This window comes from Gracilinanus agilis, chromosome 2 (assembly GCF_016433145.1).
Source record: "Gracilinanus agilis isolate LMUSP501 chromosome 2, AgileGrace, whole genome shotgun sequence".
NCBI lineage: Eukaryota > Metazoa > Chordata > Mammalia > Didelphimorphia > Didelphidae > Gracilinanus > Gracilinanus agilis.
The window spans coordinates 604,483,714-604,496,090 of NC_058131.1; the positions used below are offsets into that span (position 1 = coordinate 604,483,714).

The following is a 12,377-nucleotide window of genomic DNA, read 5'->3' on the forward strand; positions in this document are numbered from 1 at the left end:
GTTTATATATATATATATATATATATATATATATATATATATATATATATATATATATATACACACACACTCTTCTCTTCTTGGACCAGTTCAGATGAAAGTGAGGTTCAAGCATTGCCTGCTTCCCCACTCTATACATTTCCCCCTTCATTGTTAAAACTCTTCCTTGTATGTCCCTTATATGTGAACTGATTTCCTCTATTCTTCCTCTCCCTTTTCCCTTCTCCCTCTCTCACCTTTTCATTCTTCTTTTGAGACCATCCCAGCATAATAGACTCATACTCATGCCCTTTATCTAAGAATACTCCTTCTAAGTGTCCTAATAATAATGTCCTTAAAGGTTACATGTATCATCTTCTGAGGGGGTAATGTAAACAGTTTAACTTGATAAATTCCTTGATTTCTCTTGCATAAATTCGTTAATTTCTCTTCCTTGTTGGTCTGTTTATTTCTTAAGTCTTATGTTTGAATGTCAGGTTTTCTATTTAACTCTTCATTAGGAATTCTTGGAAGTCCTCTATTGATTAAATAGCCTTTTTTTTCTTCCTGCAGGATAATATACTCAGCTAGATAGGTTATTTTTTATTGTAGTCCTAACTCCTTTGCTTTGTTGGAAAATCATTTTGCAAGCTTTCTGTTCCTTTACAGTGGTAGCTACTGAATCTTGCAAGATCCTGACTATAGCCCCATGATATTTGAATTATTTCTTTCTGACTGTTTGCAGTATTTTCTCTTTGACCTGGTAGCTCTGAATTTTGGCTATCATATTCCTGGAATTTTTCCTTTTGGGATTTCTTTCAGGAAAGGATTGGTGAATTCTTTCCATTTCTACTTCAGCTTCTGGTTCTATGATATCTGGGCAATTTTTTCTTAATAATTTCTCAAAATATGACATCTAGGGTCTTTTTTTAAAATCATGGCTTTCAGGTAGTCTTATAGTCTTTAATGTTCTCTCATCAATCTATTTTCTAGGCCAATTGTATTTCTCAATAGATATTTCACATTCTTTTTTTTCATTCTTTTGACTTTGTTTTATTGACACTTCATGTCTCATAGAGTAGCTTCCATTTAACAAACTGATTTTTTTTACCATTTGTTCAATTCTGATTTGTAAGTAGTTATCTTTAGTATTTTTTGTGACTCATACCAAATTGTCAAATCTTTTTTCATACTTTTCCTGTGTAACTTGCTTATTTTCCCAATTTCCCTACTATTACTCTTATTTAATTTTCAAAATTTTCATTCTTTTTAGAAATCTCTTTTGTTAGTTCTTCCAAAAATTCTTGCTGGGCTTGTGTCTAATCTACATTTTTTTCTTTGAGTTCTTGCTTGTAGATATTTTCAAGTCATTGTCTTCTGAGTCTGTATCTTGAATTTCCCTGTCACCATAGTAGATTTTTATGGTCAGTTTCTTTTTGTTTGCTTGCTGATTTTTCCCCCAGCCTATTTCTTGACTTTGAACTTTATGTTGGGTTGGGCCCTGCTCACCTCTGAGAATGATGACTGGACTGGCATAGCTCAATCTTAGGACCTATAGGCTTTTGCTGTTTCCAATGTGATGTGATCAGCATAAAAGTATGGCCACTGTCCTAATGATCTGCACTTACAGGTAGGCCCCTGTTCCCCCATGATTCTGATTACTCTTTTCTTCCCTGATATTATAACCTTGAATGTTTTCTTGGCTTACCTGCTCAGAATTCTGTCTGATGTTTGCTGTGGTAATTTTGTAGGAGAGATTTTAGGGTATGTTTGGCAGTTGTGACATTTCATTCCATTATCTTTACTATACCCTTGACTCCACCTCCATGTCTCCTTATCTTCCAGGAACTGTAAAATGGCATAACAAATTTCCATTCATGTTCCCAGCATTTCTTCTTCAGCAACTGATTCCTTCTAATTTGTCAGAACTTTTAACTGATTTGAGTCAAGAGCTTTCAAGCAGATACCCACAAAGTTAAAGTTTTCTATGACTACAGTATCATCATGATCTATTTTTAGAACTAATTATTCATATTTTCCTTATACCTGGGTGTGCTGTAATGGAGAGAGAGCTGACCAGACATCCACAATGGCCTGGGTTCAAATACTCCTTCTGATATGTACTGGCTGTATGACCCTGGGCAAACTTTTCATCTTTCATTGCTTTAAACAACTTTCTTTTCTTTTCTTTTTTTTAAACTCTTACTTCCTCTCTTAGAATCAATACTATATATCCATGGCAGAAAAGCAGTAATGGCTAGGCAATGGGGGTTAAGTGACTTGCCCAGTGTCACATAGCTAGGAAGCAACTTTCTAAAACTACAAGTCACAGGCTAAATGCTGAGAGCTCCCTACACTAATAAAAGTCACAGTCCTTGCTCTACCCAAAGTTCCAGAATGAAGGTTCTCTTTGAACAGTGATTCCCAAAGTGGGTGCTACCGCCCCCTGGTGGGTGCTGCAGCGATCCAGCGGTGCAGTGATGGCCACAGGTACATTAATCTTTCCTATTAATTGCTATTAAAATAAAAAAATTAATTTCCAGGGGGCTAAGTAATATTTTTTTTGGAAAGGGGGCGGTAGGCCAAAAAAGTTTGGGAACCACTGCCTTTGAAGAATTAAATTATAGGTTTTACATCTTCTCTAGCTGACTTTTTCCTGCTAGATATTTTTGAGTGAAGGAAACTGTAGACCTCCAAAACCTTGTAAGTTTTGAAAGATCATGAGAATAACCCATTAAGAGCAATTTAGAGGTAGCTGGTGATTCAATGGGCAAAGTACTTGGCTTAGAATCAGGAAGATCTGTGTTCAAATTTGGCCTCAGATACTTCCTAGCTGTGTTACTCTGGACAAGTGACTTAATATTTTTGCCTCAGTTTCCTTAACTGTAAAATGGAGCTAATAATAATACCTACCTCACAGAATTGTTGTGAGGATCAAATGAGATAACATTTTAAAGTACTTAACACAGTGCCTGACACATAGTAGATACTATATAAATTCTTCATCCCTTCTCATTCTCTATCTGAGAGTTGAATCTATACAGGTTTTCAGCCTACCTAGCATCAATGCCCCTTTGGGACTTAACATTGCTTTAGCTCAGTGGTTCCCAAACTTTTTTGGCTTACCGCCCCCTTCAGAAAAAATATTACTTAGCACCCCTGGAAATTAATTTTTTTAATTTTAATAGCAATTAATAGGAAAGATAAATGTACTTGTGCCCATCACCACTCTCTTGGATCACTGCAGCACCCACCAGGGGGTGGTAGCGCCCACTTTGGGAACATACTGCTTTAGCTAAAAGAACTCATTCAGAAAAGATGCCAAATTTGACTATTATCTTAGTGGGATTAAATGCTTTGTAGGAATGGAATTAAAGCTGTGCCCACTCTTTCCAGAGTCTGAGTGTGCCCCAGAGGTGTAATGAGGAAATATTTTTTTGTTATTGCTATAACTCAAATAAATAACCCTTTGCAAAAGCTAGGAAAATGAAATTATTAACAAAAACAATTCTAAAATTTATTAACTGTGCAATTTATCTCTATGCTTTTAGGAAAGAGAGATACCTAGTTTTTTTAAACATTTATTAATATTCGTTTTTAACATGGTTACATGATTCATGCTTTTACTTTCCCCTTCACCCCCCGCACTCCCTCCACCCATGGCCGATGCACATTTCCACTGGTTTTAACATGTGTCATTGATCAAGATGAGATACCTAGTTTTAGCAGATACCTAGTTATATGAAGTTTTTCATGACATCTATGTCATATCTTCATATCAACTTCATGATTTACTTCTGGAACTCATCTTCAGTTTCTACTTATAGTTGTGTGGTTTGTGCTATAACCTTATCTAGAACACTTCTTTTGTTTCTCCTTCTCCCTACTCCCCCATATACCTGAACGCTTTTCTGTTCATTGCCCAAATATTTTCCATCATACTTATCCCTCTGATTTGTAGTTGTAGATATCATCTCAGGAGTATATATATTTTTACTTCTAATGATATTCCAGCACTCCTTTTATCTGATTATTCCTTCTTTATAGATTCTACCATTTCATTGCCATATTTCAGTCATCAGACACCCATCCAAGTCTCAGTGATACCTTTGCTGTCGGGTTGATCTTTTTGCAATAACAGTTCTACACTGATTACTGAGGTCATGTCCTTTTTTACTTTCCCTTTTCCTAGATAGATATTGCCTCCTGTGAATCACTGGACTTCTCTACTGCATTTCTTACTTTGTTACATCTGCTGATTTTTCGTTTTTTGCCATTCCATCTTAGTATATAATCAGGCCCACACATCTTTGGGCAAATATATCATTCATTTGTCAGATATACTATGACATTGATCAAGAGCTTTTCATTGCTATATCATAATCAAGAGTCTATAAATCCAAATATCATTCTTTAATATCATGTTTAAAAACTAAGTGAAATATGTATGACTCAGTGAAATTGCTTGAGAACTCTGGGAGGGGGAAGGGAAGAGAGGTGGGAGACAACAAGAATCATGGGAAAAAATAAAAATAATAAAATAAAAAACTGAGTGTTAGTGTTAAGGACATATTTATAAAAGTGCTTATTGATGGCAATGATGAACCATTGGTTTGCTGATTTCACTTGTTAAGCCACTTACATCTAAAATGAAAAACTTAACAACCACAAAAATTCTCTCAATTGGCTAAACATTTGAATTATCTTGGGATGGTGGTGTGGGAATATGATTACAGACTACTTGGGTTAATACTAGATTTGCTCCAGAGGTAGATCCAACCCAGTAGTTTCATATAATACCTCCACCCTGGGTTTGCAAGCAGTAGATTTTATTATATCTTTTAGAAAATAAAACATGTTCAACAGAAGGATGTTCAAGTAACAAAACTATTAGATTGTTAGTTTTACCATGGTGCTCTAGAGATATTAACAGATAAAATAAAGCAAATTTATGAGAAAATAAAGAAAATTATTTTAAAGAAGAAATTACTTGAACATAATATTTATTGTATATTTATAATGCACTAAAGTACTATAAATAATGAATAGCATAGAACAAAGAGTTGGTCTGAGAGTCAGAAAGTACTGAGTGCAAATATAGACGGGCACATACTGATTGTATGATCTTGAACTTAGCCTTTAAATGCTTCAGGCAACTCTCTAAAACTCTTTTAAGTTTCAGAACAGGTATTCACCTGTATGGGTAGAGGAAGTTCCTTACTAAGGGCACTCTAGATCAATGCACTTGTAGGTCTCGTAAAAAAAAAAAAATTTGGGAAAAATAGGAACCTTCATACTTCTTATAGCCCTAAAGGAACATTTATATTAAGATTCCATTTGTTAAGGTTTTAAGTTCTTTTATAACAAACTCCAATAAAACAGTTCAAGTTGAACTTCAGTCATATAGTAATTACAAAATGTTATGCATTTTGACATGATTAAGTGATGACAGTTACACGGCCCATTTTCAGATTGCTTACTGTTTGGGAAGGAAATATGACATGTGAGAATGAAACAGATCTTGTACACATGATGAGTGTACACATTTTCCAGGACTTCTTGTATTGTGCTGTTAACATACCATGGCATTATTCTTCTTTTACCTTGAGCACTGATTCCTTTGTTTAAACTTGAATGCCTTTCTGAAGTGGATTGTTTTGAGCTATCACTTCTATTATATCCCTGAGTGAGAGTTGAACTAATACAAGTAAATTCTCTGAAAGTCATTCTCAAGAACAATGAGCCTGAACAATTGTACTGCTTACAATATACATGTTCCCATATGGGGAAATGTGTGAAGTAAGTCAGAACTGCATAGCACCACTAGAATTTATTTTGAAAATCTTTTTCAGTTCTTTGCATTCACTAAGCAGTATAAAGCCAGGTTCTCCTTGGGATTCCTTTATTTGCTGGGTCTAAACTAAAAATGTGTATGATTCATTAATTTACAGTTATCCCTTCCACATTATGGTGGTTAGAAGGGGAAGTGTCCCTGAAATCTAGAAAATCCACACAAAAGTTTTTTACTCTCCCTTCATGCCAGAGGAGAAATATGAATTTTTTATTTTTATTTTATTTGCTGTTTACAAAATCTTATTATAAATTTTGGGTTGAGTATGGATTTCTGAGTTTCTAAACTTTTTCTGTGTTATGCTGATCTTTGCATGTCATCTGTGGTTTCTGCAAAACTCCCCCAAAATTCTCATTTAATTTCTTATGCTAATGTGCAGTGTACCAAAACCACAATGGGGAAAGTCATGATGTGGAAGGGATAACTATAGTTGAAAATGCACCTTACCATTTTCAGGGAACCCCGTGGGATTATTTAGGTCTCTGATCAGTGATAGGAAACCCCCCCTCCAAGGAAGATGAATCTCCCTTCAAAGAGGAGCCAGCTGTGCTGAAAAATTATAACTTTATGGGGTCACAACAAACTGATCAATGATTGTAAAGCTATAAACAACAAACAATGATTCTTCTTCATTTGGCAACAGCCATACTGCTCAGGAAAGCCAGATTCTCCCATCTATTCTCTAAGTTGAACATGAGGTTCCTTTGAAAGTGACATTTCCTGTTTAAAATCACTTTTTTGGGGCAGCTAGGTGGTTCAATGGATAGACAGTCAGCCCTGGAGATGGGAGGTCCTGGGTTCAAATTTGGCCTCAGTCTCTTCCTAGCTGTGTTACTCTGGGCAAGTCACTTGGTCCTAATTGCCTAGTCCTTACCCCTCTTCTGCCTATCCTCAGACAGAAGGTAAGGGGAGGAAAAATCCAACACTTTCTCAGTCAGTTCTTAGTCTCTTGACTTGAAAAAGTTAATTCTCCTTCCAGAGAGACCTTCATGTCTTGTTGCTTATTTTGGGGTCTTGTTGGCCTAAGTAACCAGTGGAATTTTGTCTGAATTTACAGAGATGGCTTCCGATATCCCTGGATCAGTGACTTTGCCAGTTGCCCCCATGGCAACAGGGCAGGTGAGAATGGCAGGAGCCATGCCTGCTAGAGGAGGAAAGAGGCGTTCAGGGTAAGTAATTTCAACATTTCAAGGTTGAATTCAAACTGGCAAATGTCACTCACCTCTGATTGCCTTCATGCTGAAGGTCTGTCCAGGAAATCAATTTTCTACTCTTTTCTTCTAGAGTGGGAACTCAGCAGTTTGCCTTTGGAATGCTGAGATTTTTGTAAGTTAAAGCAACATGCACATGACTTTGCCAGTAAATGATGGAGAATTCTACACCATCTGAACTCTGTCCTTGGGAAAATCTGCTTCTGTTTCCTGCCGGACTATAATTAAGCCATTTAATAGGCACTCACTCATCTGTGGTGACCTCACTAAGGATGAGCAGTCTTGATCATAAACCCAGAAGGGAAGGCAGTGACTAATTTACATTTCTTAGCCATAGTTTGTGGTGGGTTGAACAAGAAAAAAGCCTCTGCTGCAAATACCTGCCCTTCCTTTTGAAAACAAGCTTTGTTGGCATTTCCTTTCAGGAAAGGAAAGTTAAAGCTGATCAATTCCATTTTATAGGGTTTGCTGTTTATAAAGATTCTTTTGGGTTCCCAGGACCCTAGGTTCAATTCCTAGCTCTTCTCTTTACTTGAGTAAATCTCTTCTCTTCTCTTGGCCTCAGTTTCTTTGTATGTAAAAAGAGAGAGCTGTAATAGATAACTTCTCTTTCTGGTCAGAATCTATGTTTCTATGGCCTCTGTCAAAAGAATATAAAAGACATTTGTTTTTAAAATTACTAAACAACTAAAGCATTATCAAGCTTGATGCTTCAAACACATCATGGCCCTTAGTTCAGTTGAAAAGTTATTATATTGGGGGCAGCTGGGTGGCTCAGTGGGTTGAGAGTCAGACACAGTATTGATTCTAAGATGGAAGGTAAGGGTTTTAAAAAAAAGAAAAGCCTGAACTCTTCTACCTCAGAGGGTTACATAAAATTCTTTTCTTGGGCACACTGGTAAACTCAAAAAGGTATAACCATAGCTGAGACCTAACATCTCTTTTTTCCTTAAAGCCACCAAAAATTAAAAGATGAAGAGAAAACCAGAGAGAAAAGACAAAGGGAATCAAGGGAAGAATCAGTTCAAGATAATGAAGATAAAGCCCAAGATGGAGCTAGCTTATAGGATAATGGTAGATTTCCAGTTGCCTCATTATCACATTGTAGTTTAATTGACATGATAAAATTTCCCCTAGAAATAAATATATTCTTATGACTTCTGTTGTATTTGCCCACCTATTTTCCATCTCAGGCCAGAATACTATGGTGAAAAGGTATTTAAAATTTCTGTTTAATTAATTTTCCATAGCCTCATAAGTCTAATAGGGAAGCTGTCCCAAACAAACTATCACCCTTATATGAGTTTATCTTTAGCAAATTTTTTTAAAACCTTACTTTCCATCTTAGAATTAATACTAAGTATTAGTTCCAAAGCAGAAGAGTGGTGAGGGCTAGGGAATTGTAATTAAGTGACTTGCCCTAAATCACACAGTTAATAAGTGTTTGAGGCCAGGACTTTCCTATTTCTAAGCCTGGCTTTCCAGCTACTGAGTCACACAGCTATCCTTTTGAGTTTTTTTTTTTTAATCTACTCTGATTTTTGAAATCCTTTATTGACATCATTACATGTTGACAAAGCCTTGTCCTAACACTACTCACCAGGAAATGGAATGTGGTTTAAGCATATTGGTCAATATCTAATGATGTTAGCTGTTTATTTTTTAAAAAAATCAGACCTATTATTTCATCAACATATGAAGCTTTCATTAAGGAAATTTTTTCGTAGTGCATATTTGCAACTGTGATTAAGACACTGAAGTTAGCCTCCTTGCTCAGGATCAGATAGCTAGATGTGTCAAAGGTGGGCTTTTGTATCCAAGTCATTTTGGCTTTAATCTTTTGTAGCTAGTTTTGTAGCTTCACTGCTTCTCTTGAATATTTAACAAATCTTGTTATGAGATGGTCTCAGGTAAAAGACGGTCTATGACTGACCTCAGACTAGTGCAATGGGAACACTTCAACGTTTGTGTTTATATATAGTACTTAATGTAAGAGTTAAAATTATGAAATATCATAAATAGGAATCTTAGACATATTAAAACTTTTTGTTCAACAGATGAAGAAACTGAGACTCAGAGACATGAAGTGATATAGTTAGTGGCAATTCTGCAACTAGAAAACGCAAACTTCCTTATTTTCTGTCATGTGCTTTTCCATTTTCCATTCCAGGAAAACATGTAATTCAGATAAATAACAATAAGAGAGGGAAAAGAAAAGTCTTGTATGCTTAGTTAATGTTTTGCATCATACTGAAGAAATAGTATATACCTCCATCTTGGAAAGGAGGAATGGGAAAAAGCTGAGCTACAGACAGAATAAAGAATCCTACCTGTTCTTCTGTCAGGTCATCATAACTTGGCTTGGTTATTTATTAATGGATTTCAGGGGCAAATAGAAATGTTTATTTTCTTTTGGATTACCCATGTCTACTACTTCAGGTTGATTATACTTCCAACATAACTTTGACCTTAATAAGAGTCTTGTGAAAACTATTTGTCATGCCCATTTTTGCCATTTGGAAGACATAGTGAAGGTAGAGAAATTTTAGACTCCTCACAGACTTATTAGAATGGCATTGCTGCAAGTCACTTAAAATATTCTTTATAATATCACCTTTCCATTGTCAATGGATGATGCCAATGTTGGAGATAGTTTTAGTGAAATTTGGTGTCAAATGAATTGCTAGACATTTAAAATATATATTAATATTTCTTTACAGTTATGTCCATGATTATGACCCTTTCCTTTTGGTGGCTTGCAGATCTTTGACCTTAAATTTAAGCACTAATTTGCTGAAACAAATATTTTATTTGATTTGGGTTTGCAAATGAGCTCATTCAAACATTGAAATCCTGTAGCTAAAGCATTTTGCCATTGGTCTAAAGAAACACCAATCTGGTATTTGGTTCTTCCTTTGCTGAAGAATGAGAACTACAGAACTACAGTTGTTGCTGATATTACTTGAAATCAAACATCTCTGCATGTTGTTTGTTTGTTTTTGGTCTAGGGCATCAGTAGAATCTCTTTTCTCTGTACATAATTGATGATACATTATTTCAAAATAGTTATATTCTTATCCATCATGTCTCTCTAGACTCATTTTTTATTAATTTTTTTCAATTACATGTAGAAAGAATTTTTGACAATTTTTTTTGACATTTTGTGATTCAGATTCTTTTCTTTTCCTCCCCCCACCCTGGCAATAAATAGTCCAGACCCATTTCAACCCAGAAGTACCTTACCCAGGCTTTTGGGGCGAGGAAGGGGAAAAGAGTTCATCATCACTAATAGTGAAGTGAGGGAAAACATTTTCAGCCAACTTCATCCATTTAATTAATGAATTATTGAATTTTTAAGGTGAATAAAATAAAACTTTAAAGTCACATTTTGATTCATTGCCTTTGGTATCCAAGTTCATTCTGGATTATAAAGCCATAGAAAAAGACACAGGACCTTTTGACACCAGGGAAATAAGCAAAACTCATTTTTGCTATATTTTAGTTAAGAATTTAAAGTGGAGGCAGAACACATTATCTGAGCCAACAGATTTCTGAAACATCCTTTGTCCTATTGTGTGAGCTACTTCTGCTGTATTGCTGACATGCATTCTGCCCTGAATGAATAGGCAATTTTGTGTTTTAGTTATAGGTGAGTTATTTGGAGGATTTAATAACTCTGTATTATCTCCTGAATTTAGCCTCCACCTTGAACTCACTAGTAAGGTAAAGAGACTGCATTCTCTTTTCCCATTGACAGTTGAATCTGACTCTCTAGGATTTCTGATGAATCTAAAGAACTTTGGCTCCAAGCAGAGGTGCTATCCCTTGCTCATATAAGGCCCAAGTTGTAACATTTCATTCCAATGCCAATGCAAACAGCTCCATTTTTCTCATTTAGAAGGATATGGAGTTGCCTAACATTTCAAAAAACCTATATGGTTGTGCAGTTGAGGATGAATAGGATTAAACTCTAAAAATAATTTTAACAGAAATTATTTAAAATTTATATTATTATTCATTTACAGCACATGTATTTTCTCCAGGTATTCTATGACATTTTGATAATAGCACAATTATATAGCACTTTAAGCTTCACAAAATATTTTTATCATAACCACGAGAGGTAATTAATGCAAATATTGTTATTTTCCTTTTACAAATGAGGAAAAAGGCCAGGAAAGCCCAGGAGTCACTCAGCTAGTAAATGCTAAACCCAAAACTCAAATGCAGATCTCCTGATTTCCAAGTCCAGAGATTTTCCCACTATACCATGGTATATCTTATAAAATTTTATGGTATCTCACATTTATAAATGTTCAGACATTTGAGTTTATAATAAAAAACAATCTTAAAATTTAATTTACTTTTCACCCCCATACCAAAGATAAGTGCTTTCAAAAACAACTTTTCCTAGAGTTTAATAATACCATATATTTTTCTATTGACTTTAGTACATTTTTGCTAGCTCATAGAAATTTAGGCATCCTTGAAGCTTCTGTTTTCCATAATGACCACAGGAGGGCAGTTTAACTCTACCATATTTTTGTTTAAAGACTAATAATTTGTTTTTTGTTGTTGATATATTTAAGTGAAGTATAATTTTCAGAAAAACACTGATAACAGTGATAACAATCATTTTATGTAGTGTACTCTATTTTCAATATGGCTTCACTTTTTTAAAAATCCTGTCTGGCCACATTTTTAAACAAGTAACCACTTTCATAATTCTTTTAAATTTTTTTTTTCAATTTAGGCCTCTTCTAGCTTTTCTTTGTTAGCTTGTTCTCTATCATAAGTCCTTGTTCTGATTTTTTGTAGATCACTGATACTAAGTAACAAGATGTGGTATTTCTGCTTCCTACTGTTTGTAGTACATTTTCTTTCTTCTCATTTCCTTCTCTTTCTTCCTATTTCCTCCCCTTACTCCTTTATCACTATACATGGATATTATTTGTATTGTTATTATATTGCCTATACCCAGTTATCTAACTCTTTTTGTTCTTATCTCTTCATAAGAATGTGATCCTTGTTTCACAATTACCCATAATGACTAAAGCCAGAGTTTATTTGAACAAAGCTGGCCATGATGTAGAAGGCAAACTTCAAAAGAACAACAGCTGGAAACTGCTTGACAACACATTTAATGATAGTTCAACACTGCCCTTTCACCAAGATTTCAAGTTTATTTCTTTAGTTCTTTAGAGGAGAATGTTATTTTCTTACATACATCTCCCATCTCTTTCATTATCCTGTGCTAGAAAGGCTCTTCTCACCTGGTCCCTCTCTAGTGAATGGCCTTCTTCTTCAGATTTCCATCGTTTTCTTCAGGCACCCTG

At 35.1% G+C, this 12,377-nt stretch overlaps 1 protein-coding gene across 1 annotated transcript in view; it reads left to right on the forward strand.

The window, feature by feature from the left end:
• Positions 1–12,377, forward strand: part of ARNT2 (aryl hydrocarbon receptor nuclear translocator 2) — a 258,400-nt gene that overhangs the window by 61,909 nt on the left and 184,114 nt on the right. Inside the window, exon 2 of the mRNA XM_044660152.1 lies at positions 6,888–6,999. Coding sequence (XP_044516087.1) covers positions 6,890–6,999 — 110 coding nt within the window. The 5' untranslated portion in view covers positions 6,888–6,889. The remainder of the gene's footprint in view (positions 1–6,887; positions 7,000–12,377) is intronic.